We start from the raw sequence: 27,869 nt of genomic DNA on the forward strand, positions 1-27,869 counted from the left end.
AATTTTAGGATAACACATTGCGTGTTAAGGACATACAGTAAGTACCTGGTCGATCGGTCGATAAAACACTCTGCGTATGCCGACGGCAATGATGCACTCGCGCCTCCTAATCAATACACCGTACCCAGAAATCAGGTGTTTCCGTCGTCGAGCTCATAATGATACCCATATCCCTAGTTCCACAGTTTCAAAGAATCCGATGGGATTGCCCCATAGTGAAACTACTGATAGGATTTGAAAGCGCTTCCAGTCTCGCATCGATCATAATCTACCCGTCTTCAGGATGCTTCAAGCTATTCCTCTGAATCATCAAGCAGGACTTCGAAGCGGTTTCTTACTTCGATACAGGGACTCTTGCTCAAGTGATATTCCTTCGGCCGCCACTCTGGTAACGGTTGGGCACACTCGTCGGGATAGAATTCGATCTGCACACACTTGTACTTTTGCCGGGTGTGCATGCAACTTCTGGCGGCACAGGCGCCTTGAACGCTGGTAAGAGAAATGAAGCAGTGTGGACCGGAATAGCGGATGCTGACGACCTGGAGATTATGGATGTGGTCGAGATCTTGACGGATAGAGTCGGCTGTCATATACTTCTTGTAGTGCCGAATCACGAGGTTGCGTGTGGCACCGCTTGCGGTTCGATTGGCAAGGTGTGGTGTGAGATTCATTTGGCGGTCGTTCCACAACACGCGCACCTGCTGTCTGTCAGAAAGGAGTCTTCTCATAGATGATCAGTAGCAATCTTACTCTCTGTCCTTTGATGAAGACTCCACTTTGCTCGGAATGCAGCAAGAACATCTCAGCTGCATCGGGATCTACAAACGAGACTCGAGCGTACTTGTCTCCATCACGCAGGGACATCTGAAGAATTTGACCACCTCTTATCGCTTTTGTGAGGTCCTGCAAATTCACCGATGGCGGCAAGCCAGTCAAGAGAATTGTACGATGTTGGGTTTCAGGATGGATCGGCACCTTCTCTTGGAGAACATGAGCGGTTTTACCCTCGCACTCAGACGGAGACTCTGTTTTCAATACGGGGGAGTACGCGGGAGGGTGAAATTGTGTCGAATGTCTCGGATGGAATTCTTTTGACAGGGGAGAAAGACTGATCTGCATACAGTCTGAAGGGTGGCATGGGCTGCCTCCTCCTGTGTCGGCCATGTCGCTACTCACAGTAGTGAAGGCAGCATTCGAGGAAGTGCGCGGTGCGATTGAGGAAAGATTGCTCTCGATGAGGACGTTGACCGTCTCAACGGCGCAGCCACCTGCTACCAGGGCCTGTCGAAGGGACATGTATTCTCGTTCGGACCGAAGCTACGCGAAGAACGGTCAGTCCAAGCCCTCACCATCATTTGTATAGACAACAACTTACTAGTTCCGTGTACTCTGGCAAGGGGATATTGATAGTACCATCATGATTATCCTTGAAACAACGATCAGCTGGCGTCTTGTCCCTGAGGGATTGCTACCCACCGTGGCCGGTCTGTGACAGAAGTCGTCAGCACTGAACAGCTTCGTTGGGACATTCAGCTTGGCTTCTCAAGACACTTACATTGGAAATCTATTGGTGAGGGCCATGTCTGATAGCTTCAAAGATTGTGTTGCCCTGTGTCGATGTTGCAAAAGATGATTTTCTCTGATCGCCGGCCTTTCGAAACATCTTGGACCGAGTCAACAACACATTCACTGGGTCGGTTGCGCCTTCCTGGTCACAATAAAGAGCATTCACCTCCTAAATGCGATTCGTTAATGCCGCACGTCTGCTCAAGTCTCCAAACCCCCCGGGCTGACGATTTAACTAAACTGCTCTCCATGCTCCTTGAGGACTTGATCCGCCATCTCTATGCTCCCCTTTATCAGACGCGCCCTCTCATGTGGATGCAGATCCAAGAATTCCTGAAACTCCTGGAACCAGGTATCATCCTTCGCCGGACCTTTTCCATCATATCCCACTACCATCTCAGCTATGATTGCAAGAGCCACCCGTACTGACATGTCGCCGCCGTATCGTGTCGGGAGCTCGGCTTGGTTTATTGGCTTGAATATCGACTCCGGATCATTCTTATCGGTTGCTAGAACCAGACATGCCATCCTATCTTCCGAGTGCCACCATTCAGGCAGGATGGCGGTGCCTTCCAGTAGATCGAGGAACCTCTGGAAGTCATCGACAGCTATGACATGACGGGTTAGCATGGGCTCGAAGGAGCAAGTACTTTCAGTGCCAGATGTCTCTGAGATTTGCGGCATGCACAAAGTGGAATCATACCATCGCCCTTCACCCAGACCAATCCATCAATTGGCTTTCCTGGATAGTATATTCCGTGGTCTTCGTCCCGCGACAGATGATCCGTCTCAACCCGGAGTCGATAAGCATCGATAATCATTCTTAGCGCTTGATCGCGCTCCAAGGACGATAAATATGCATTTGGGGCGCCTTTTCCTTGGACTAGATTGCAAAAGGATCTATGGATGGGCCAGTGTGCTTTTTGACACCTTGGGCGGATCAGCACATTTCTCAGAGAATGAGGTCTTCTTACCTACTCTTTGGAGCAGTAATCAATGAGTAAGCATCCATTGCAGCGTCTGAGAGGTTTTTGAAACCCCAATGCCAGGCAATTTGCACAAACTGAGAGCTTCTTGCTGTGGAGATATTCGTGTTCGATGCGGCTGACGTACGAGACGCCGCACATTGGGAATGTCTTCTTGTTGGTAGTCGACATGATGGGGATTGCTCTCTGTGTACTTAGATGCCGGTTCTCGAGGTGGTTCTTGGAATCTTTCTGAACGGGACTGTAGTTCGAGAGTTGGCTGACGCTCTGGGTCGTTCTCAGTCCGATTAAATTTATGCTATTTTAGGGATCCGGATCAGCTTGGCAACCCTTTTCCACTCAGCCTTGTACAACCAAGGGGTATGACACTGGGACAACTTTGTTGTAGAGTAGTCCGAAGCTAACAAGAGCATACAGACACACATATGTACTACACAGTAGAAGTCATGGGATTGCAATTTTGATATGCTGCAACTGAGGTTTACCCAATCGCTTGAGCAGAGAAGATGCTAGAACCGTCTAAACAATCACCAACGTGTCGCAGTCTGCGCTGTCGCATGCTAGGGCTACCTCGTCTCTTTAGCAGACGTACCTACGGGGACTGCCTCATGGAAACAAATTCCAACAATTGACCCCGGCCACCACCAGCACCAACAACATCTGTCTCCTCTCTCCAAGGAGGGTTCCCTGTGTTGAATGGCCTCCTTCCTTCGTTTCCAATGAGGGTAGGCAAGTCCACAATCGCCGAGGTGTTGCCTTCAATGCCGATCTTCACGCTTAGCCACCAACCGGACGGAAATGGCATTTATTTCCTCAAAGGTATTTATGATGGAAGCATCTTCAGCTCTTAAAAGCACGAAGGATCTTTCGAGCAAGGACGGGGGGAGGCGTACGCAATCTGCACATGCTTCACCAACCACGTAGCCCTCTGATCATGACCGCATCGATATCCGAAGACGTATAGTCATTCCAGGGCATTCGAGTGCTGCGATGCTGCGAAGTTCCTCAAGGTGATAAGGAACGACAGCAGGCCCTTCTTCGAGTCGTACTACCCACACTCTTAAAGGAGAATGCAGTGTATGTGCTCAGAGCCAGATATCGGGCACATAGTCCGCGGTCAATCGAGGGTCCTCTCCGAACTGCGCTTGCCACTGTCCGAAACCACCCTCTAGCACGCATATCTCCTGCGCCGGGGACGCCTCTTCACCCGCCTGCTCTGTCTTTTGCGCTTTGGAATCGTGTGCCTGTTTCGCTCTCGTATACATCAACGCCGCACGAGGACCTCTTTGCTGACTCAACATGCAGTGGAAAACGACCTTTTCTTTGTCTTTGAGCGTCCTCAAGAGTTCGGGTATTCGCACATCTAGCTGGTCAAGCGGGATCCATGTACTCCCTTTGATATTGCCCCCTACATGGTCTGAATCCCGTACATCAATCACGGCAATCTTTGCCTGTTCAGTAGGTTCGAGTAGGAGAGGTGCTAGGGTTTTGCCTTGTAGGTATGTGAGGGACGAGAGGGTTATGGGCGCGGAGCCAGAGGACATGGTGCGGGCGGACAGTAGATAAGGGCCACTGCGACGACAACAGGGCGACACGAATATGTTCTTGTTTTTGCTGAGCAGTGGCCGTAGAAGAGGTGTTGTGGGACGTGCAAACATGAACTGTCTTTTGTAGAAAATGTGATGTTGGCTGCCGTGTATAGATAGAGAGAGTCTCGCTCTAGTACAAAGTGTTTTGGCTCCGCACAGCCGATGTTTTGATTGGCCACAATCGACCTGCGAGCTCAAGTTGAGAATTCGACCTCCTGCGACCCATCAACTGTCAAGGTCAATTACGAGCTACACCACCAACAACCACCGACTGTACTATAGTCTCGGACCTGACCTCTCTCTCTCTCCTCTCTCTTCAGCACGCGTCGGCCGTTGCGCCGCCGCCGCTCAAAGCAAGATGGAGCCACTACCGTCTCTGCGGCGGTGTTTCGCACTTTCTCGCCCTAGACAACAGACGTTATTTTCTCCCTCGACGTGTGTTCGAAGAGTTCCACAACAACAGCTCCCACATTCCTCTCGAGCGAAACGAAGCTTTACAACGTCGCTGACACGTCTCCGAGACGGCCAACAGCGGCAATCCTCACCTCCCTCCCAACCCGATGCGTCCAACGTATCAAAGACGTGGAAACAGATGATGGAATCCATGAAACCCATGCAACCGACGTCGAGGGACGGATCCGGCACAAGCGGCGGCGGCGGCAGCAGCAGCAGCAGCACCAATATGTCCGCGTTCCGTGGTCAAAAGTCCCAATCGCGCCTCCTCGCAGGGTTGAACGAGAGTATCGCCCGCCACGCACTCGACCAGGACGCCATGGCCCGAGAGCTCGCGATGGCAGGGACGTCGTCGATCGCGCTCCGGCTGAAACCGTCGCTCGGACGGACCGTCGACGGGGTCTACGGCGAACCGGCACGGGCGTTCCGCGCGCTCGAACGCAAGTGTACCGAGAACAAGGTGAAGAGCGACTCGCTGGCGCAAAAGAGACACGTGCGCCGCGGTCAGAGGAAGAAGGACATGCGCATGCTGCGGTGGAGGAGGTTGTTCAGAGAAGGTTTCATTGCCGAATGTGGCAAGATCAGAAGGATGAGGAAGCAGGGGTGGTAGGGGGGGAAGAACACCAGACTTTGATACCTACCTGGGCAGGTAATGCCCTCGGAGAGCGAAACCGAGAAGGGGGCCGTTTTCTTTTGTTTCTTCACAGGAAAAAAAAACAAGGGCAAGGGCGAGAGCAAGGGCAATATGTGGTGGGACTGTGTAAGAATATACACTAGAAATGTCATTGTACAGAAACGCCCAAGGGCTGAAGGTCAAGTACCTAAACTAGGGTAAAACCAAGAAAGACAAAGCATCACATACTCTCTATCCAAGTCACGTTTATTTGGTTAGCGCAGCGTATTGAAAAGGGCTCTTGATTTTGTCTTCGTCTGTACAGACTGGTCATGGATCTGGAGGATCCTGTCCAAATTTCACCCGTCAACCTCGTACCAGAGTGACCAAAGTACCACAGGACCGAGATACCAAGATTCCTTCCAGCCTTGGGAGGATGCAGGCATCGAGCATGGCCATTGGCACGTTTGAAAGGTTCGAAGTCTCGAGTTTCGAAGGTCGAAAGTTGTCGCCGGCGACAAATTCTGGTGCCCAGGCAGATGCACCATATCCCCCCATTCATCAGGTATAGATCAGCGCGGTCTCTCTCGTCCCGGATTCTCGGTTCTCGATTCTCGGTTCTCGGTTCTCAAATCCCAATGTTCAATTTTCGAAACTTCGAAACTCGGTGTCGATGGCGATGCTGGCTTTTGGAAAATGAAAAAGACTGCCCACCGCCCCTACCACCTCCCCCCCTATTTCCGATCCCCCCCTTATCCCTGGTTCTTGATAGCTGTCATTGTCATTGACCTACAATCTGGCATGCCCGGGCAATCGATGATCATCCATGACCTGGTGTGAACCTTTGCTTCCTTCGGAAAATCCTACAACCGAGAGAGACTCTCAAATATGGGGTTTTTGGGGGGGGGGGCCAGCAGCAGTGGGGGATGGGTCCCTCCGAACGAGGCAGAGGCAGATCTTAGACGAGGGACGCAACGGACGAGAGAGACCTGAGAAAGGGGGAGTGTGCCACTCACACCTTCCGTCCATCCATCCATCCAACCTTGTGAGTTCAAATTTCGATGATGAATTTTCAATTTTCTGTAAAGGCAAGCAATCAAGCACACAAGCACACCTCAAAGCACACCTCTCTCTCATCCGTTTTGCGTACGTGCGTTTTTCTCTCTCTGTGTGTGCGTGGTTTGGTGTGTCTCCCTGTGTTCATAATCGTACATATTCTGCAAACCGAAAAAAGAAAAGAGAAAAGCTGTTGTGTGCCAACGTCTGTGACACACCTCTCTGGCTCTCTGGCCCTCTGTGTCCCTGTGTGAAGAACCTTTGCTGCAATGTGCATAATTTGCACTTCTGGTGTGCATTTCCATGTTCTTCGTGTTCTCCATGTACTTCGTGTTCTCCATGTTCTTCTTCATCATCATCATATTCATACTCATATCATATCATTCCGCAAAAGCCCCTTTTTATAACCACAATCACAAACTTGCCAGAAAGGCCAAGATTCCATCTTTGGATCCCGTGCTTCGGTTGTTTTGTTTTGGTTCTTTGTGACTGTCTTCTTTTTTTGAAGAGGATGTTCAAATATTCATCTCTCAGCCATTCGCATTCGCCATTCGGTCCATCATGACTCATCTTCTCATGTTCGATGTCGTCGACTTGTGATTTGATTTGATTGGAGTGATTGATTGCTTGCATCGTCACAATATTGTCTGTTCCATGCTCTTTGCAATTCTGTCTGTCCTGTTTGGATCCTGCAATCTGCAATCTGCAATCTGCAATCTGCAATCTGCAATCTGCAATTTTGGTATTCAAAAAGGCTTTCTAATCAGCCTCACAAGCTTGATCAAGTCGACAGGTGTATCGATCTCTCCTTTTCTCTTGGCATCGTTGACGTCTCTCTCGACAGCAATCTTTTTGGCACGAACGTCGTCATCGTCGGGGGTCTTTTGGAGTGCGAGTTTCATGACCTGTATCTGTGACGCAAAGGTTCCGACCGCGGCGTCCTGGGTGTCGTACCAATTGAGGAAGTCGACAATGTCGCCGTCAATCACGGACGTCTTGCCGCTCACGGCGCCCTTGCAGTCGCTGACGGAGCAGGCGGCCTTGAAGCCCGTGAGCGCGTCGCCGGCCGAGGCGTCGTTGCGCAGCGTGATGATGCACTTGTGGCAGTACAGGTGGAGGCAGGACAGGACACGGACGTCACGACGTGCGTTCTGGCACTTGCAGCAACGGAGCACACGGGCAATCGACTTGCCGCTCTGGTGGAGGTTCTGAAGTTTGACGAGGAATTCGACAAAGGCCGGCTGCAGGACTGTGTTGTGGTGTGCGGTTAGTTTGACTCATTTCTTTTTTTCATACCAGCAAAGGACAAAATTTCATCATGACAAACAAACGAGAGAGATACGGAATCGCGGCATGAAACCGCGCTAAACAAAACCAAAAGAGATAGAAACTTACTCGCTTCTTTACTTGTTTTGTTTCGCTTGATGGGTCGAGCTGGTGTGACTGGCCGCTCCGGAGGTTGTGGAGTAGGACCGGGAGGCGGTGCAGGTCTCTTCGGTGCAGGTGGTGGTGGACGAGGACGGTTGATACTTTCAAGAAGACCCGGGAATGCGCTCTCAAGACGAAGCATTCTGGAAGCGGTGTCTGGGATTTGGAACCGTGCTGGTGATCCTGCTGCTTGCGGAGGTCCTGCTCGAGTACTGGCCGGTGGTTGGACAGAAGCTTGTGTTTGTGATGTGTTGGTGCGCGCAGTTCTAGACGACAACATCGAGGTCACTCCAGTTCTTGCTCCTTCTCCTGCTGCAAGTCTCGCTGCTGTACCTGTAGGAGCAGCGGCAGTGGCAGTGGGAGCGGCTACGGGAGTAGTGCTAGATGCCGACGCGTACATTGCTGCGGTAGCAATCGAAGGTTGAGCAAACATGTTTGCAGAGCTGTATTGGCGGGCTGGGTTGACGTTGGCAGGTGAGGATGAGGGTGTGTTTGTGTCATTGTTGTCATTGTTGACGGTGAGGTTGGCTTGAGCTGCGTACATGCTTGGAGTTGCTCGGATTGGAGTCGGCTGATGACTGGTGCTGTCCTCCTCGCTTTTGACGTTGGGAGAGCCGGCAGAGGTGAGGTGACGGTGAGAAGACATCGCGTCTGGAAGCGAGGGTTGTCTGATGACTCGCTCGTGGAGGAACGTCGGGTTGTCATCGGACATTGACATGATGTCGAGGTTTTGAGAGCCATGGTCGACGTCGACATTCTCATCGTCGTCGTCGCCGCCGTTGACGTCACTGTTGACGCGCTGCTGTGCTCTTGTCGCAATGTTTTGGATGAGCTGAGTGGCATCTCCAGCCAACTCAGTCATCACAGCCGCCGCCACTCTCATCTTGTGGTCAGCGGTACCACGGCCATTGGCAATGGCGTGGACGGCAATCCTCAACGCCGCGTCGCCCTGCATCTGGCGGCAAAGTCCCTCGACCACCTCGTCGTTGCCGTTGAGGTGGTCGAGGACGGTTTGGAATGGCTTGACCGCCTGCTCGGCGGCCAAGCTGGCGTCAAGATCCTTCATCTTGACGCGGGCGTCGTTGATATTGTCGGCTATCAACGTGTCTATGACCTTGATTCGGTCTTGTAGTTTGCTCTTCTTGAGCTTGAGGCCGCGTCGCTTCCTCTCCAACTCTAGGAGTTGGTTGTGGAGGTTGTTGGTGGATGATGGTTGAGGAGAAGGGGAACAGAAGAGGGAGGACATGGTGAGGCAGGATTGAAATATCGACTCTGGACCAGCAGCAGGCACAGCAAAACGCGCTAACGAGACGCGTTGGAGGGAACGTTAATGAGAATCGTGAGGCGGTCAAGTTTGGTGAAAGAGAACCGAGATGGTTAACCACAGGGCGGATGTGGTCGCCGAGCCTGAACCTGAGTCTTCAACACCGATAGGCATTCTGACGCGCTTCCTGTTCAATGTCACTGAGACTAACATGATCTGAATTCACTGGCACGCACGTTGTATTCAACGATGTCACTCTGGCACACGTTGGACCTATTGAGAGGCGGAGGAAGGGCTGGCTTGTGTTATCATTGTCACCATCCTCGTCCTTTGTGTTATACCCCCGACAACGACACTCAAGGAAGCCATTGAGTTGCTCATTTGACAGTCCTAAAAACACCCATCTCATCGCTAGAAACAAGTCAATACATTAATACAAACGATACAACAGGAATGATATGAGAGAGAGACTTCATGTCAAAGGGTGGAGGTGGGATCTATCTTGCCCAGGAGTTAGAACACGAACTGATACCAAGGAGGTAGGTACCCTTCATGAAGCATTTCGGGTATCGAAGACATCGAAATGCATGGATATCACGTCCGTCCCAGATCCAACAGCTTTTGTCTGCATGGCAATTATTGTGCGTGTATGTAGCTGGTATACAAGCCCACACCTTAGCAGCGACGAGAAAAGAATCGGACCACAATGGCTCAAGGCTCGGCATCCTTCATATCAGATTTGAACCTCTCGTTGGCTCTCTGCTTTGTCTCATTCCAGTCCACGTACGGAGCAGGATATCCCAGCTTCTCGAACTCGTCTTTAGACAACCTGTGATAAGGGTCAAATATGGCCTTTCCCTTTACGTCCTTTAGTTCTGGGACCCATTTCCGGATATATTCCCCGTCTGGATCATTCTTCTCAGCCTGGCTGACGGGGTTGAAGACGGTGTAACTAGGTTCCCAGCCTTGGGTGTTGTTGTTGAGGTCCCAATCGATCAAGGTCTCGGCGAAATATCGCTCACCGCGTCGATAGTCGATCAACAGGTTACAATATAGGTAGCTGGACACGTTCATGCGCAGCCGATTGTGCATGTAAGCCTCGTGCTTGATCTGACGCATCCCCGCGTCGACAAATGGCACACCTAGCGTGCCCTGCTCCCAGCGGTCATAGCCCTCCTCGTCGTCCTCCCAGTGCACGAAATCGAATTTGAGATTCTGCGGCAGGTTCATGGCGGTGTGCGGTGTCGTCAGTGTGGTTTGACGGTATAATTCGCGGAAGACGAGCTCGCGCACCCAGGACGCTATTCCGTACCCACCGGGGCCGGATTGTGAAAAGTCCGCAGACCCCTTGGCAGCCTTGCGCACGGCCGAGAGAGTCTCGCGGATAGACAAGACCCCCGCTGCAAAGTACGCCGACAGTCGCGATGTCGAGTCCTTGGCCGGGTTGGAGCGGGTAGCGGCGTAGTCTTCGATCTTGTCGAACAAAAAGTGGTTGAGGCGGTCGATTGCGGCGTTGTGGCCCGCTGGCCACAGAGTGCGGATGCGCTTGCGTTCAGACTCGTCCTTGAACCGCTTTTCATCAGGAGAAGTGGGTGGCTTGCTGTCGAACAGCGATTTCAGCTTTTCTGAAACACCACCGTTGAATTTCTTCTTGGACGGTGGAGGTACCGTGTCCAAAAGGCTCGGGTTGGCCTTGACTTCGGCAAGCCACGCTCGGTGGTAGGGTGTGAATCCTTTCATTGGCGTGCCATTGCCTGTGAGCATGGTACCTGGTTCGACCACCGTCTGGTCGTGGTGAAAGGATATCTGGAACACCTTGGAAGAATCGTTCTCGTAGGGCCCTGCCTTGAGCACCTTGATGTCGCGGCGTAGCTCGTCGATTTCGTACTCGTAGTTGGCGAAGACGTGGGAGACGTCGTTCTCGCGAATAAAATTCAGGATGGTAGACACGAGTTCATCTCGCTCGCCGGCTTCCAGAAAGACCAGGGGGATGTTTAGTTCCTTGAGCTCCGATTGCATGAGTCTGAGGTTTTCGCAAATAAAGTCTGTCCTAGCGGGCGAGGTCCCATGCCATCGAAACTCGGCTGGGCAGTTGATGTACGCGCAGATCAAGGGAGCTTTCGCCTCTTCCGCAAGCGTGGACGCAGCGTGCAACGCGTTATTGTCATGGATGCGTAGGTCTTTGCTACGAAACCAATGCAGTACCCTCTTGGTTTCCTTGGGGCTTTCTTGATTCTCAAGGAGACTGCAGAGTTCCTCGTACGGTGTGTGGGCGTCAATCTCCTTTGCTCGTTTCGTGGTAGGATGCTTGCTCTCCGGGTGGTCTGGAGCGTTTCTTTTGGACATCGTTACAGACTTCCTGGTGTGTTTGCTTTAATAGGGCGGTTGGGGTCGAGGACAAAAATAGGGACCGTATCTTACACAGAGGCTCTCCGCAAGAGGATTTGGAGCAAACCAAAAACAACAGAAACCCCAAAACAAGTAGGAAATTTTGGGAGGCGTGTACATAACCATTTACATATATACGGATAGAAAAGGGGGTCATAGAAGGCCACTTTGTGCCGTCATGCTCCAACTTACAAGTTCATGATACGAGCACAGATCTGGCGTTGCACAAGGTACAAGTATCCAAACATAGATACGATCTGATTGATCTGATTCCCAAGAGAGAATCCAATATTGGTCGGTCGGTCAACGGTCTGTATGAATCTGATGGGATCGCTGTAGGAGGCTGAAAGTCGTGACGTAAGGACAGACTCTAGGTATTGTTTCTTCTTGCCCACGTTTGGCCTCAAGGGGATATCCCACATACCCGAGGCTCTCATTCCGGAATATTAAAGGTGGATAATTGTGGTCTGTTTGGAACGATATAGAATTGGCTCTTTGGAAGACCTGATCTTGAGAAACCACGTCGTCAACGAAAATGGCTCCCACTTTTGATTAAGCTCGGTGGCAGCCTCGCAAGTGCCAGTGAGAAATTCTGACTAAGCAGCTGCGAGGGTTTACGAATACGAATACGATAATGGGGGTAGGCGTTGATCACGTGCATAATGAGCCGTGCAACTCATGCCACGAGAGATGGGGGCAGCGATGCAGCAGATCTGAGCTTTTAGCAGTTTAGCCCAAAGCCTGAAACCGTACGAGTCGAGTACCAGTACCGCATTGCAGTTTCTTCCCCTCTTTGTGTCTCTTCAACAGGCCTGGGGTTCTGGTGGTCTACACATCCCTCTCGAGGTGCGCACGCTGCCCATTTCATACCCAAACTTCCTTCTGGGCAATCTTGAGAACCCAGGGAGCCTCTCCCGTACGGGTATGAGTACTGTAACGACATTATTGTTTGGATCTGAATCGGATTCACAAGTGGGTTTGACACCAGAAGGTGGGTTCCAGGGCGCAACAGAACGGCACGAGAAGAAAAACTGGGTAGCTTGCCAAACTGCTGGGAACGATAAATGGGGCCAGGGAGGGAGCGATTTGTTCTCTTCTGGAAAGAATGGGTCAAACAAAGTTGTGTCGGTAATAATTGCGAGGCTAGTGAGAACTCAGGACTCGGTACGGAGTAAAGAGGCTTTGTGGCTTTTAGGGGCCTGGGCGTACAATACTTGGCGGCGCTGGGGGCGGGAGAGGCTCTCCTCGTTTTCGTGAATCGTCCGCAAGTCTCTTGAATCCTTTCACATCTTTCACTTATTTGAACCCCTCGCCAGCCGAGAATCACTCCTATCATTGACCAATGATCAGTGATAAGTGCATCACTTGTCCTCGTGTCATGGCTGTCGAGTCGAGCACCGTTGTAGATAGTTTGTCAACGGGGAATCATAAATGGAGTCCGGCCCCTGTCCCAGAAAAGGGGCCGCTAACATCCGTCCGAGGCTGCCAAGTAGAGTTCAATCTTGCTCGCCACAACGTCAAAGCGTAAGTGGCTGTACGGAGGATTCCTCCGGGTGCGCACCCTGTGCTGTACCTCCCGTCCGTAAGAAGGAAGAGGTTCGCAGAAAAAGAAACTCAGCTTACGAGTAGACGCGGTGAAGTCCTTTGGGTGCTCGTACTATTGTGTTGTAGGGAGTACTCGGGACAGTACAAGCACAAGCACATGGTAAAGCGCCTCATCAGGTTTGGAGGGGCTTTTTTCGGAGATTTGACCGACTATCCCTGCCCGAAACGGTGTTTGAGAAGCAGCAATTAATCAAGGGCAAGAAGCTTAATTGGGGGTTCTCAAGGATATTGGTATTGCCTATTGTGTTGTACGTGGTCCGGATCAGAGATCTTGTTTGGGGCAAATGCCCGTGGTAGTAATAACGAGAATACTGTAAAGTAATGTACAAATCTACTAATCAGGTTTTGACAGTGCACACATGATGTTATAAAATTTAGGTAAACTCTGTGTGAGTGAGTGGCATGATTTGACGCCAACGAGGCGCAATGAAAGCTGATAGTAATAATAATGGTGATGATGTGTACGTGTAAAGAGCCTTGCGACGGCCTACCGCAAGCTATTGTGCGCACTAACTACCCTAGCCCAACAGTTAGGTGCCTTAGGGAGATGCTCGTATATGTAGGCATGGTTTGGTTCCGTCGGCCGAGATTCTGATAACGAGCCATCGAGCACACAATTGTCAATCAGTTCCGCACTGGTGCTCGTGCTCGTTTTCGTCGCAGTAATTTTAATCATGGAGATGACTTTCGGAGAGGTCGCGGGTGACTGCACGAATTGACAGTTCCGGCTTTCCGATGTGGGTGGAATTTTCCTGCAGCGAATGATAATGTACGAGGACGAGATGCGCTGTCGGTGACGTCGCGGCAGGAATACAGCATCGCTGAATCGGTTGCGAGATATAGAGTTTTCGTGGATTGTTGAATAACAACACCACAACTACTTTGGGAGAGGGGCGATAATGGTTGTAGGCGGAACAAATAATACCAGACCGTAAGGTAGCTAAGGTAAGAGTTGTCCTTGGCCTTGAAACATATTAGCTAAAGGATCAAGAACAAGAGACAAACCCCCATGGAGCATGTCGGTCTCTACGGTTCACCTAACAATAAGTCACGAAAAATCCCGAACATCATAATGGCTCGAGAACTGAAACTTTGCGCAGCCATACAAACATGTTGGCTGGGTCGACCTCGTATTCGCGACGATCACTAGCGGGTCTGTTCTGGGAAACTCCAACAGTCCCTTGCAGTCAGTGGGAGAGGGTGAGCCCCAGAGACACAACCTCCTTGTACAAAAATGTGTGCCGCCAGCCACCAACACGTGGATAGCGGAGAATGGAATCAAGGTGGATATACCGAGTATATTGTAGCTTCACAGGACATGATGGTGCCATAAACGTGATGTTTCGTCGACATCGCTACCTGTAGAAACTGGTCCTCAAACAGGCACGAAGCACACTCCTCCAGAGGAGGGATGTCTCTCACCATTGACGCAACTGCATTATTGTCGCTATCGCCATTACGACTCCTACTCGCAGGTCTCTCTTCACAATCGGAAAAGAGAGGCGGATGAAGACACGGCAAAGTGTGCCAAGGTGAAGATCATTGCCTTCAAATGTTCGCTCCTGTACGGGAAGAGGAGTCGATCTTCGATCGTCGAGTTCCTTATGCGGCTGGCTTGTGTCGATTTTACTTGTTCCGAATCCTGAAGGAACACTTTATGCTCAAGGAACAAAATTCCCCCAAGCTTAGCTCAGGCCACTATGTGTAGGGTAGATTTTGTCACGGGAGTCTTCTTTGATGCTGAGTAGCCCTGACTCATGAACATGTTGTCAGCGTGGCAAAATGTGTGCCTCAGCCAAACAAGTCCCAAAGAGCTGCGTGAAGCCCATACCACAGTGTGGCCGCATCCTGTGCTCGGGTTGGCAACTGGGATTTGTGCTGTTAAGAATACCTAACACGGAGCGCACAAGTGCTACGGCACGCGTACCTCCGTAGGGTTATGCACAAGCCGAGCCTCGTGCGCCTGTGAGATGTCGAGACGTGGATTGAAGCCAGCAGATCTCAGTCGCCGTACGAGGGCTGATGGCGACAACCTTTTACCGCCTCTCTCTCATCACATGGCCGAGGGTACATGAAACCCGAAAAAGATCTTAGTACCACATCGCTTCGAGTTTGACAAGGCTGCAGGGCGTTTCGCCGGTCGCTCTTCTGTGGCCAAGTTGGACGACACTAGACGACACGACGGCTGAAAGGTTAATGTCGCAGGCCGATCGGCGTTGGAGGATACGTGGACAAACTTCGAGAACGGCAGGGAAAACGAAAATGATTGACGTGGTTTCGGAAAGGTAAGACATTCTCAACCAAACCTTTGTCAGAGCCAGGTTGCATCAACGCGTACTAATCATGTTGCAATGTAAAATTTCGAGACGCACAGCACAGCACAGCACTTTCGGCCATTGCTCTCAAACGCCGAGCGCGATGGCAAGGCCAACCGACAGGCGGCGGTATTGCTGGATTGGGTCAGCTAACCATCATTTCTTTGCCTCTTGCAGCAACCGAAATAAGATCCCGGGTCAGATTCGCTGCCTGAGGCAGTCTTGTACTTGTAGGAACTCGTACGGTACCTGCTGTTCTTTGTTTTGCTTCGATACTACCTTCTTGTCCGGCTGGGTACGAGTAGCCGTAGGTGTCCCATGCTTCGGCCAAGTGAAGCAGAGATGGTCAGGGCTTGTTTGATCATGATGGGTGTTCTATTGCATGGCCTGGTGATGCCGAGACGGACTTTGCCATCCAAAGCGCCGGCGGAATGTGATCATAGCGGCCTTGATGCTGCTGTCTACGAACAACATACCTCTCAGCACAAGGCTCAGGCAACTTTATGATGCGGCTGTGCTAGTGCCTCGTGAGCCCTGGCTCTCACCAGGCTCCTCGCGACAGCCAGTCTGAGTGACTATTGCGAACAATCTCACCAGAGACACGGCCGGATAATTACTACGCGGGCTGCAGTGGCTCGTGTACTACCTTCCTGTTGGCCTAAATCTTCGCGGAAATCCGCCCTGGCGCTTTAGTATCATTGGGGTGTGCTCGGCAATCAGCCATCCTCACACCTGTATCTTCTTCTGTACGCGTGGTAATATGCTCAGACGAGCGCTTGTTCGAGCAGAGCAAAGCGATCCGCGGCCGGCGGCACGAGTATTTCACCGCACGAGTACCGTCGCGCTCTGTCTTCTGGCCGACATTCCTCGGCGGACAAGGTCCGAAGCTGGGCGTTGGTTTCAGAGCAGGATCCCTGTCCCGTCGTGTTGTTCACTTCGCCTCGTCAAAGCTTTCCCTCGGCACCTAGTCCTACTTCGATGTGCATCATGTCAGTGATTGTGCATGCTCATCACAAGCAACCCCTGTCTTGCTGGGACACGCCATGCCTTCTCGACGGACAATTCCCAGACCTAACTTACAGACTGGTACGAGTAAGAGACGTTCTCCCAATCTCATAATCGGATAATCCTGTAGGGATGGCCCCTGGCACGATATCGAACAGGATGGTTCTCTGATCCAGTAAAAGGCGATCGGATAAATGTTACCTTAGATCTCACCTGTCAGTACCAAGTTATTTTCAAGGGCGACGTTTTGACTTTTGGGGGTGTCGACATTGTCTGACCCCCGGTCCGACCATCGGCCGGGGCGCCGTCCAACTAGGTGTAGACGTTACGCTGTCAGAGTTTTCCGCCAACCTCGATTGCCGTCCCAATGCAGAACTAGCATCCCTGAAGCGTTGCAAGCTGTCGCCGTCACGCCGAACCGGTTCGCATGAGGTGTGTGTGATGACGATGCGTTTAACAATAATTGACAGTAATCGCCGCAGCTCGTCCGGTCATCCGGAGAAAGGCTCTGTATGCGTGTGGGTGGCGGGAAGGTGTGTATTAGTATTCGTACAGAGGATGACGGTGACGAATACTCGTAAGGTGTCCCTGTGGAATTCAGGATTAGTATGACTACTGTATGAGCAGCAGCATCACGAGTTCGAGCAAGGGCAGTGATATGGATCAGCATCATGATGATAATCACGATAACCATCGTTGCTCCGTAGGTATCCTAGCCCGAATTCCTCGCCGTGGCCGCGGTCAGCCTCGAGGGATCTCAAACGCCTCGAGCCCACAGTCTCGCAGCGAGAGTATCAATACCCACACAATAACGGAAAAGGAGGGTCGCGATACATTGCCGGTGGATGGTGAGCTTGGAACAGGTGGTTTGCGTAGGTGTCGCAGGGGGCGTTTTTTGGGCGCCGGCGAGGGTGTGCTGGGATTAGCTTAGGTCTCGTACACAACTCGACTAGACTTGCCAGCGACCAGTGAGCAGGCATCGAGTCCCAGGAGTCATCACTCCAGGGGGGAGAGGGAGACAGCGCCACCGAGTGGCCTCGCGATCGACAGTCGATGGATGGATTAGTTAGCGACATGACCAGCGTCACAGCAGCGCCGACGCTTGGACTAACAAGTCTACCGTACAGTAGACTAGCGGCCTAGTAGCTTAGTCGCCCAGTAGGCCGTATCCGATCGCACTCTCTTTTCTGGCTGCTTGGTGCAATTATTGCCTCTTGCCGCGCACTTTTCCTCTCGTCTTTCCTACCCGAATCATCCATCAGCTGCGTCGGCCACACGTTGAGTCGCTCGCTCTCACAATCCCCGAATCAAATCTCTTTCTTCTCCCTCTCTCTCTCTCTTTCATTCCCTCTGGCGAACAGAAAAGGTTTTGCCTCTCGTCAAAATTCTCTTTTCTCCCTTCTCCTTCTTGTTTCTCATCGACCCCCTCGACTCTTACAAAACATCACGAGGCATCGTACGTTTCTCCTTCGATTCTCTACCGACGCATCCACCGCTTCACCCGATTTTTTTCAATACCCACAACTGTTTTCCGGGCGGCAGCATCTGCATCGGCGTCAGCAGCATCCACGCCGCCAGCCCACCCACCGTCAAAAAACCCCCAACCCAAAATACCTGTCCAAGGCAAAACCTTCCCACCTCCCGCGCCAGACCCAGCACCACCTGCGAGTGTCTGACAAGCTAGGAGCAAGGAGGACCCAGTCAGTGACCCTCATCTATACTCGTCCCTCTCACCTGCACGCGTTTGCTGCAGAAAACATCACACCAGGCACACAGACACGCACCCTTACCCTTTCTTCTTTCCACACATCCACCCCCCTCCCTCCTCCACCCTCTTACCATCATACCCTGCCCAAAGCCTTCTTCACCTTCAGCCTCACTCGTTGCTATCCTTCGCGTCGTCTCATACAGCACACAACCTGTACTCCGCCTGGGCGTTTGCTGACTGGTCGCGTCGCTCCTGTGCCTTGCAGATACAAACATTGTTGCCTCTTCGTCGTCGTGCCGCCGGAAAAAAATTTTAATCGGTCCTGCCTTCACTGAAAGTCAATCGACAAAAGTCATCGACTTCCATCGACCCGCATCTCGACGCTCGTGTCCCCATCCTACGACGCTTTCTCTCTCATCCTCAGCAGTCGCTCATCTCGGTCGTCCCATGGTCGGTTGAGTTCTGCGACTCCACAGATAGATTTGCTTCCAGGTGATGGACCCTAGGCAATCACTTTCAAGGACAACATCGTCCGGTGTTGGAACACCGCAGAATACATACAATCCCAACAACATGGCTACGACCTACGGCATGCCTCCTTACCAGAACAACACTCATCTGCCACCCATCAACTACTCGCAGCTCCCTCCTGCGGGTCAAAACTACATGCAGCAACAGTACCGCAACGATCTGCCTCGCTACACCTCTGCACCTTCAACTGCCCCGGTGCCCTCGCCTGCACCCGACAATCGATACGCCTCACAGATGAACCCTCAGGGATCCATGAGTGGTTTGCCGCCGACTTCCATGCTGCCATCCCCTCATCAACAGCCGCAACAGCCTCCCCAGCAACAACCCCCCCAGCAACACCAGGGCTATCCTCAACAGCCGCCGCCTCGTCAGAACTACCCGCAGCCACTTGCTCCGGCACCGCCACGCCCAAATATCGATGCTCTTGGACAAGGGTACCCTCAACCTGACAACCGCGGACAACCTTGGACCGGTGCAGAGTCGATGCCCGGCATGACGAGTGATGTAGGGCGCGATCCAACGAGAACTCATGTGGTCGGTTCGCAAGGCAGAAGAGGCATCTTGCCCAGTGCGCCTGGCCGGCCTCCGGTCATGGCAAACGGCGTCAACGGTTCTACAAAGAGCAACGCTGTCCCTCAGAAAGATGCCGACGGCAAATTTCCGTGCCCCAACTGCACCAAAACCTACCTCCATGCTAAGCATCTCAAGCGTCACATGCTGAGACGTATGTACCCCCTTTGCTGCTGCGCCGTTCCGAGCTAACACTTCGCAGACACGGGTGACCGACCGTACATGTGCGTCCTTTGCAACGATACTTTCAGTCGAAGTGATATCCTGAAGCGACACTTTCAAAAATGTTCCGTCCGTCGTGGCAACCCCACCGGGGCCAGTCACTTATCCAACCCTGCCGCCCATCTCAAAAAGTCCCAGCAAGCTGCTGCGAAAGCTGCTGCCGCCGCCGGACAAAACAACTCACCAGCCAACGCTTCTACCCCCACTAGTGGCGTCATGGCGAACCCTCCTTACACTACTGCCACTATGCCGAGCACGTCTGCGCCTACCACGACTGCTTCTGCGCCTGGAATGGCTTATGGAATGGGTGCCAACGGTCAAGGTGATATGCAACGTCAGGGACAAGCCATGCAGGCGGGTGCTGCGCCTGGCGGTATGGATCCCAATGGCCACGCCTCGTGGCAGATGCATGATGCTAGAGGCAATCAGCTGATGTACCAGTCGACTTCTACAAATCCTAATCACTACGGCATGCAGCCCGGTGGAGGGGACGACAAGCGCAACGTTATGCCTGGCGCTCATCACATGGGAGACGAATGGAATCACATGTTCCCTCCCGGGGGCAACGAGGGCTACATGAACCCCATGTTTGGTGGATATGATCAGTCACAGGGTGACGTGAAAAAGGAGTATGAATCTCATGAAGGTGGATCGAATGGTTACTACATTCCTTCTACGAGCCTTGGAGCTGACGGTACGCTTGGACCCCCTCTCTGGAACCTGCATGCATATCAGCAAGACTTGTTGCAAGCCAAAGTGAACGCCTTATTAACGTTTGTCTTCCCTGGGGGAATACAGGAATCGCTCCAAGAGCAGCAAAATAACCTCAATTTGCAAGCATACCTGACCGTCGACGCAATCCAACACTTTCTCGATCTTTTCCCAAATTTCCAAGGCCATTTCCCATGGCTGCACATACCAACTTTTGATTTCCTTACCGCCTACGACGGCCTCGCCCTTGTCATTATCTGCACTGGAGCTGTATATTCGGATCGTATTTCACAAGATCAGGTGCGGGTCTTGATGCAGCGCGTCAAAGAAGGCGTTGAACGGACCTCGAGCATTCTCAAAAATTTGGAGCACGGCATACCGTATTCGCAGTTTTCAGCATCCGGCATCGAATATCAAGAGCTTCTGGCGCTGACGATCTTGCAAACCCTTGTCGTCTGGCATGGCGGCCCTGACGAGCGCGCTTTGGCACGGGCTGAAAGCAAGAGAATCATGTACCTGGTGCGAACGTTTGACTTGTTGACCTTGGCCGGGCCTGATGATCCCATCGGCTACAGCTATCTTCACAGTCTACAGCCAGGTGACGAAGCCGACCCTTCTCGCTGGGACTGGCGCTCATGGGTCGAACAGGAGAAGCGTTCCAGGTTGATGTTTTCGGTATTCTTGTGGGACGCTGCCATGTGCATGTACTTCAATGTTCCCCCTCAATTCTCCTCGGCTGAGATCAAACTTCCCCTGCCTTGCGATGATGCTGCATGGGAAGCCCAGGATGCTGAGACTTGTGCTCAGGCGCTTGGTCTCCGAGGCCCTGCGGCACAATCGCGGATCAACGTGACGGGATCTCACCGGTTAAAGCAGCTGGAGATGCACCATGCGATGAGTGCCTTGCATAGTACGTCAGTACTCATGCATCCTCGAACCACCAACATCTATTCCAAATTCATCCTTATTCACGCACTTCATTCGGAAATTTGGCAAGTTCAACGTCAGCGTTCGTTCGGCAGCCCCGGGGCCTCTCCGTCAAGTAACAGTTCTCTGGAGCAGACAACTAATATGTACAACTCTCTCAATATGGCTTTGGCTCGGTGGAAACAGTCTTGGGACGCAGATTTGCCCATTCAGTACCCTGCATCCGATGGATACTCCGAAGCCCCCAAGCGTATCGGATTCTGCCGTGATGGGGTCCATTTTTACTGGCTTGCTCGAGCATTTCTACAACCTGATCGTCTTCATGACTGGCAATTACCTCCAGATACCCGCTTACAGCAGGCTCTTCAGGGACTCAAACAAGCTCGCGAATGGGGTCGAACAGACGGTGCTCGGAGGGGCGAGGAACCTGGAAGTGTTGCATATATCGACGAGAATTACGCTGCAGCATCAGAAGTCCTCGACATGAGAGGCTTATTTCGACCTCTGGCAATGATCTCTGACGAGCCGGCAGCTTTCGCATAATGCCCCTTCACCTTCATTCTATTATTGCATTAGCCAGGCGCTTTGGTCTGGAACTCCAACTGGAGACGATACGTTATATCCGTTCGATTCTTGTCCAACCAAGCCTTCCGCTCAACCATGTTGAGTAGAAGTGGTCCTGCTCATTTGTACATTCATCATAGCAATCGGAACGGGGCATTTCTCCTTGGTTTGCAGCAGTTACGGAAACCCGGATGGGTTTCTTGGGAAAGATCGAGATCGCGTGGTGTTGCGCACAATGGTCGAGGTCAACCTTCTAATCGTGATACTTTTCGCATGCATGGGACGCGTTCAGGTTGGGCTTTGGTCATGGACATCAAAGGTTATCACTCGCGCATTTTACGGATTGCATCGATACATGGGTTATCTATTGAGGGGCACCAAAACGCCTCCTGGTCAATGGGTCGGAAAACGTCAATATTCGTGGTGGACTGTTAACGTCTATCCACGCTGGAATTTCTTGTTTCGCGGTTGGGGAGTTGATTGACTTTTATTTTGCTGCCCACGATCATGTCTATTGCCGACAGAAGAGATGGGACTCATGTGAGTGGCATCGAGTGCGCGGCTTTGCATTGATATCGATGCGTTGCTCTCGACCCTTTACTCTTCTGGCAGTTGTTTTTTATGAAGCATTACCCAAAAAAACTTTACAACCCAATCCAAATAGATAGAAGCAAAAACGCAATGCAATCAAGACAGGGCTTTCAAGAACCAAAACTGTACAGTTGTCCCAAAATGTTTTTTTTTGTTTCTTTCGACAAAAAGCTATAAGTCATCTTGGCTAGGGTAGGCATTGGAGAAGCAGAAACTTCGCTTGAGAGTGAGTCGTTGACGAAGCGAGCCATGTCGATGTTTACGGTTGTCAACAAGGCCAGTCAGTACCTAGTCAATTGTTTTCTTTTGCGGGCAAAGGTTCATGGTACACGTACGCATTGCTAGTGCGAGTGCTGCGTACGTACAGTAGTACAATACTCTGTGAGCACATGCCACTTTTACGAAGCATAGTGTGATGTATAGCCCGTACGGAGTACGCGTACTATTTTCGAAATCGGCCTCCGTATTCGTAGTGGTTTGTTTTATGAACCGCCACGAATGGTGGTAAGTGCAACCGCTGCCGAGAGGAAAGGGGGTTGATTTGCGCTTGTCCAGGATTGTACAAGACCGACATAACAATAGTATGTATGTGGAATGACCCACGTCGTTGGGATCATCGACATCATGCAAGTCATTCGACATCCGGCCACTAGTCTAATACAACCGCGGGTAGCGTGCGAGCACTTGTACGTTTCACTGTTCAGGGGTTGACTTGATGGTGAAACGCCGAACGCAAGGCTGCGTGTACACAAGTCGAACGTGGGTTCCCTTGAACATGAATCCGTACTCGCAAACTAACGAAGTTCCCCGTAGGGTAGGTGTGTATGTATGCACGGGGCGGCGAGCCGTGAGTTGTTGTAACCTGTCGGCTGGACTCGTCCCATCGATCCCACTCGCTTCGTATTGCACCTCGCAGAAGGGCCTGACCAATTAAGTCTCCCCAGCACCGGCGGCTGTCGAGTTTGAAAGGGCAACTCGGCGCGAACGTCCCAAGAGGGAGGGTACTTGAAACTCCTCAGACCGTCGGGGAGCGACAGATCATACAGTCACACAAGGGTAATTATCCCTAGTAAGGCGCTAAATGGTTCTTGACCCTATACCTAATAGAGCAACAACAACTTCGTCATTTTACAGCCTGTTACCACCTGGTATGGCCTCCATTGGCATCGATCACAGCCTGACAACGCTGAGGCATGCTATCAACGGCCGATTGGAACAGGTTGCTCCCATCTATAGCATGCCAGGCCTCTATAACGCGCTGTCGGAGTGTCTCATATGGAACCTCACGTTCTCCAGGATAGTGCCGCATCAACCAATCCTTCATTTCATTCCATATAGTCTCGATGGGGTTGAGATCTGGCGAATAGGCTGGCCATATAATAGGAATAACATTCCTTGCTGTGAATTCTTCCATAGTCTCCTTGCTTGTATGAGATGGAGCGTTGTCCTGCATAAATAGAAGTGAAATTCCTCTCTCTTGTATCGAATATTTTATCCAACCCTCAATAAGTGGAATAATTCGCTCCGAATAGGTTTGTGAGTTGATAGTGCCCTATTCTTTCTCCCAGAATAGATAAGGACCTGGTTGATTGCCATTAAAACAGGCCCAAAACATAAAACCTTTCATGCGCCGTTGACGCTCAACAACACAGGTTGGATCGAGTTCCTCTCCATGACGTCGAGTAACCCACACTCGACGATGTGCTTTTGGTGTTATCCAGGTCTCATCACTCCATAAAACTCTCTCCCATTGTTCTCTTGTCCATGTAAGATGCTCTTGAGCCCATTCAAGACGTGCTAATCGATTGGCGTGTGATAAAGGAGGTTTTTGAACTGCGATATGTCGAGAATAGCCACGTGCGTGGAGAGCGTGCTGAATAGATAACGTACTCACCTCACCATCAGGCTAGAGAGTCTCTGCAATTTGTAAATATGACATTCGACGATTTAGGCGTGATTGAATAATAAACTGTTCAACTCTATCTGTCTCTTCCTTAGATAGACGAGGAGGTCTTCCTGCGTTATGATGTTGTGGAGTGGCTTGTTGACGTTGACAGGTATATTGAACTGCGTGTTGTGAGATTTTCAGGAACTCCGCAATATATTGATAAGTATAACCAAGTCGTCGCATGAGGAGGATATCTCGTCGTTGATCTCGATTAAGTCGATGACGCTTAGGCGTCGTTGGAGGACTAGAACCTGCCATGGTTGCAGGAGTACTAGGTGGTAGAGGTGTGAGAGTACTCAAGTTGAGTGTTGGAAACAGGTAATTTACCTGGCACGTAACAGCCTAGCCGAGAGAGAATTAGCGCTTAACTAGGGATAATTACCCTTGTGTGACTGTACAGTGTTACTCCTTTTTCACTTCGTCTACACGTGGCAAGTCAAGGTACGCCGCGGTGACTTGCTTTGTGTGCATTTCCGTCCATTGGTCGTGTTTTAGAATAGCTGCCGGACCACGCCTGCCGAGGGGTGCTCGCATGCGTGGATGTCTTATCCCTTCCTTCCTCCCATTCCTCATTGATACCCTCTCCAAACGCTGTCGGATCTGGTACCCGCCTGAGTTAGGCTAAAGTATCCCGTGCCGGCGAGATTAGCTTGAAACTCTTTGAATTTCCTCGCGGCCGCCTTCTTCTCGAACAGGATGTCCAGTTCCATGTAAGTCAAGCCGAAAGGCTCAGGGAGCCGAAACCAGCACCACACAAGACATCCGAGCGCAGTGCCAGCGTACACAAAACAGGATTTGCCTTTCCAGTCCCACGCTGAAGGGTTGAGCATTCGTGGCGTGAGGATGTTGATGACGATGCTGGCAATGTTATACGCGACCCGGGCGAGGACGACCGTCTTGACACGCAGACGGGTCGACGGAACCTCGGCGACGAGAACGTAACAAACGGGTCCGATGGTGAAGTCATAAACGATGGTCAAGGCGATGAGCATCGATCCCAGCGTCCAAGATGTGGTATTCGTTTCGGGTAATGTGCCGACTATGCCGGTCACTATGAGTAGTACTAGTGAGACAGCGAGGCCGCCGATGTATAGCGTGCGTCGGCCAATCTTGCGCATGCCAACCCACGACAAAATGCCGGCGCAGATGGCACCTGCGTACATGCCTACTGCGAGGTTGAAGCTGTTGGCGGTGTTGAAGCCTGCTTGTTCGTAAAAGTACGCTGCGTATCCGGTCATGGCACCACCGCCAAGGGCCTGCGTGCACCATACCACACAGCAGATCTCTGTGCGGCGGAGGTCGGTGCCTTTGAAGCAGTCAAGATATGAGACGCCGCCACCGTTGAGATACTTTTCCACTGCGTTGGTCTGTTGCATCATGGCGATGGTCTCGTCGGCATTGAAGTCGGGGTCTGTTCCTTTCGTGGTCAGGCGTAAAAGAGATTTCTTCGCTTCGTCTATCTTCTCATGCCGGACGCACCACCACGGACTCTCCTATTGTCTGTTAGGCCATTATGACGTGGCTAATCCGCGGACACATCAGGAACAAGGCTACTCACTGGAGCAAACAGGACGCCGATAAGGATAGGAACGGCAAATGCCCATCTGTATCGTGCAGATCTAGTCAGCATAAGAGCTCGAGTCTGTATTGTGAGGTTGAAGGAGTACAAAAGAAGAAGCCTTGGTCTGATCAAGCGCATCTCCCACGTCACATTAAAAGCCTTGGCTAGACCCTCAAGAACAACACGGGGTTATAACATAGAAGGTAGAGACATGATAAACTGAGGAGAAACGTACTGAAGTCCGAAAGGAAGTCGATACGACCATTCTGACGTATTGTGAACCAAAGCTCGAATCACTGAGGCGGCCAGCAGCTGTCCTATCAACCAGCACATGTTGACACTGCTAGTCAAATATGCTCTTAGAGTCATCGGCATGACCTCGGCCGCGTAGGTAGTAGACAGGGTCTGTGTTGACAAACATGTTAAGATGTAAGCCAGCAATGAAAGGAAAAAGAGATCCTCACCTGGAATACGCCCCACGGGAAGCCACAAAAGATCTGCGCGACGAGCAACATCTCGATGTTGACGGCAAAAAATGCCAGGAAGACAAATAATGACATTGCAATTAGGGACCCGACCATGGTCTTGTGATAACCGAACTTATCAGTCAGGAATCCGTTAAACATTAGCCCCAAAATCTCGCCAGAAACCGCGGCATTTGTTAATCCTGTCTGCCACGCTGGGGATATCTGATAGTCGGGCTTAGAATTCGGATCATCAGGCTTGTGGTTGGTCGGGGTGCCGTAGGATTTGCGAAACACAGGAAATGCGTAAAAGCTGTTGATCAAGGCTCCATCATAACCCTCCATGACGATGGTCATACTCAAAAGGACGGACCACATTATTGCCTTAGGGTACAATCTGCATCCTCGCAGAAAGGTCATGGTGTGCTCGGCTTTTGTGGCTGCTCTAGCATCGGTAGATAGCCTGCGTAGATCTGGGATAGCGTGGAAAAGGCCCGAAAAGAGTTCATCGTTGGAGTTGGTGACATTGACCTGAGTCTGCTGGTTGCTCTCCTGCTCCTGCTGAGTTTTCAAACGCTCTAGATGCTGCAACGTTGGATCACCCAGGGTGACGAACTCCAAAAATTCGGAAGGATGAGCCTTGTCAGTTGAGGCCCCGGACTCCCTTGAAAAGCCAGGGCGATGGCCATTATTGTTCGCATCAGTCATCGTTAATCGAGTCCGGATCAATCATAGTTCACTTCATGACTCAAGTGAGCCTTTTCGGACACGTGAAGAAGGGTAGCGAGACATCATTGATACTGAATTTGCTGGATAGGACACAGGACTCTGAGACTGCAGAAGTCATGACCAGAAGCAATTCCTGGAGATACGAGGAAGAAAGCGACGATGGGAGGAAAGAGTTTTGACAGTCTCGTGTCTAATTATGATGGCATATGTGAGCTGGATCTTGAGAGTTCGATGGGAAGCAGCGATAGTCAGCTGATTCGTCGATTGCGACCGAGAAAAAGGCCGGTAAGAGAGGCGACGGGGTGATGGCGCTGGGAGAGCCATATGATTTGCTGCTAGGGATGAAGCGAAGCGATCGTGGTCAAGGTCATTCCCCAAACGAGAGGCTGGGGTTGTTGGGGCCATCCACCCCCACAAAGCTTTTTCAAGTCGCTCGGGCCAGGCGTCGCCTAGACCTGTCACCCTTCGTTGATGGGGTTTCCAAGGGTTTGGTAGAGGGTAACGGCGAGGCAGGTGCATGCAGCGAGCTCGGTGAAATTGTCTTGTGCCCACCTCATGCCAAACTCTCCCAGATCAGAACTTAGATCGCTTTTGATCATGTAATGCACCCCCTCATCTTCTGTTACACAACAGGTAACTCTGGAGCACCGCGCCTAACGTACGTTGCAAGCGAAAGAGATCGCCGCCGTCGTAGTCGAATGCGATTTGTCCGATGATTGACGGAGGACGACTTTATGGCAACGCTGTAGTGGCATTGGCGTAGCGCTCAAGCAGACCTCCGCTATGAACTCGGTGGTAAGATGATTAATGATCGAAGCATGAGGCGAAAGCACCTCGCCGCGTTACCTCTGAAATATCAGCATCGAACGTTAGGCATATATTAGAGCAATGATCTGATGGAGGAGCATCTCAGTCAGTCTCGTATGGCGAGAGAGTCGGTCCGTGAGTTCGCGTCAATCTCGGTGCACTCAGGGGCTTGTTCAATGCACAAACTTGGCCGCATGTATGCGTACAGTCTTTTTCTGATTAGATGACATCTTCAGAGAAGGGTGTTGCTTCGCTTTCTTATATGTCC

At 51.5% G+C, this 27,869-nt stretch overlaps 8 protein-coding genes across 8 annotated transcripts; 2 read left to right on the forward strand and 6 right to left on the reverse strand.

Annotated features, from left to right (window-relative positions):
* Window positions 1-293: 293 nt before the first annotated feature.
* Window positions 294-1,296, reverse strand: PV08_00407 (uncharacterized protein; the record flags this gene model as incomplete). Its single annotated transcript, XM_016374772.1, has 2 exons — window positions 294-698; window positions 751-1,296. 2 exons carry the CDS (start codon window positions 1,294-1,296, stop codon window positions 294-296), a joined length of 951 nt encoding a protein of 316 aa, XP_016240048.1.
* A 501-nt stretch (window positions 1,297-1,797) lies between these two features.
* PV08_00408 (uncharacterized protein) lies at window positions 1,798-2,723 on the reverse strand (the record flags this gene model as incomplete). Its single annotated transcript, XM_016374773.1, has 3 exons — window positions 1,798-2,174; window positions 2,270-2,496; window positions 2,545-2,723. 3 exons carry the CDS (start codon window positions 2,721-2,723, stop codon window positions 1,798-1,800), a joined length of 783 nt encoding a protein of 260 aa, XP_016240049.1.
* A 914-nt stretch (window positions 2,724-3,637) lies between these two features.
* PV08_00409 (uncharacterized protein) lies at window positions 3,638-4,096 on the reverse strand (the record flags this gene model as incomplete). Its single annotated transcript, XM_016374774.1, has 1 exon — window positions 3,638-4,096. The coding sequence occupies one exon, from the start codon at window positions 4,094-4,096 to the stop codon at window positions 3,638-3,640; it is 459 nt and encodes a 152-aa protein (XP_016240050.1).
* A 403-nt stretch (window positions 4,097-4,499) lies between these two features.
* On the forward strand, window positions 4,500-5,204 carry PV08_00410 (uncharacterized protein; the record flags this gene model as incomplete). The annotated part of the gene is made up of 1 exon (XM_016374775.1): window positions 4,500-5,204. One exon carries the CDS (start codon window positions 4,500-4,502, stop codon window positions 5,202-5,204), a length of 705 nt encoding a protein of 234 aa, XP_016240051.1.
* A 1,805-nt stretch (window positions 5,205-7,009) lies between these two features.
* Window positions 7,010-8,937, reverse strand: PV08_00411 (uncharacterized protein; the record flags this gene model as incomplete). The annotated part of the gene is made up of 2 exons (XM_016374776.1): window positions 7,010-7,512; window positions 7,659-8,937. The coding sequence occupies 2 exons, from the start codon at window positions 8,935-8,937 to the stop codon at window positions 7,010-7,012; spliced, it is 1,782 nt and encodes a 593-aa protein (XP_016240052.1).
* Window positions 8,938-9,666: 729 nt separating this feature from the next.
* Window positions 9,667-11,301, reverse strand: PV08_00412 (uncharacterized protein; the record flags this gene model as incomplete). Its single annotated transcript, XM_016374777.1, has 1 exon — window positions 9,667-11,301. One exon carries the CDS (start codon window positions 11,299-11,301, stop codon window positions 9,667-9,669), a length of 1,635 nt encoding a protein of 544 aa, XP_016240053.1.
* A 7,248-nt stretch (window positions 11,302-18,549) lies between these two features.
* Window positions 18,550-21,480, forward strand: PV08_00413 (uncharacterized protein; the record flags this gene model as incomplete). The annotated part of the gene is made up of 2 exons (XM_016374778.1): window positions 18,550-19,231; window positions 19,280-21,480. The coding sequence occupies 2 exons, from the start codon at window positions 18,550-18,552 to the stop codon at window positions 21,478-21,480; spliced, it is 2,883 nt and encodes a 960-aa protein (XP_016240054.1).
* A 3,129-nt stretch (window positions 21,481-24,609) lies between these two features.
* Window positions 24,610-26,773, reverse strand: PV08_00414 (uncharacterized protein; the record flags this gene model as incomplete). The annotated part of the gene is made up of 4 exons (XM_016374779.1): window positions 24,610-25,533; window positions 25,599-25,644; window positions 25,837-26,006; window positions 26,066-26,773. 4 exons carry the CDS (start codon window positions 26,771-26,773, stop codon window positions 24,610-24,612), a joined length of 1,848 nt encoding a protein of 615 aa, XP_016240055.1.
* Window positions 26,774-27,869: the final 1,096 nt, after the last annotated feature.

Source organism: Exophiala spinifera (assembly GCF_000836115.1).
Source record: "Exophiala spinifera strain CBS 89968 unplaced genomic scaffold supercont1.1, whole genome shotgun sequence".
NCBI classification, from domain to species: Eukaryota; Fungi; Ascomycota; class Eurotiomycetes; order Chaetothyriales; family Herpotrichiellaceae; genus Exophiala; species Exophiala spinifera.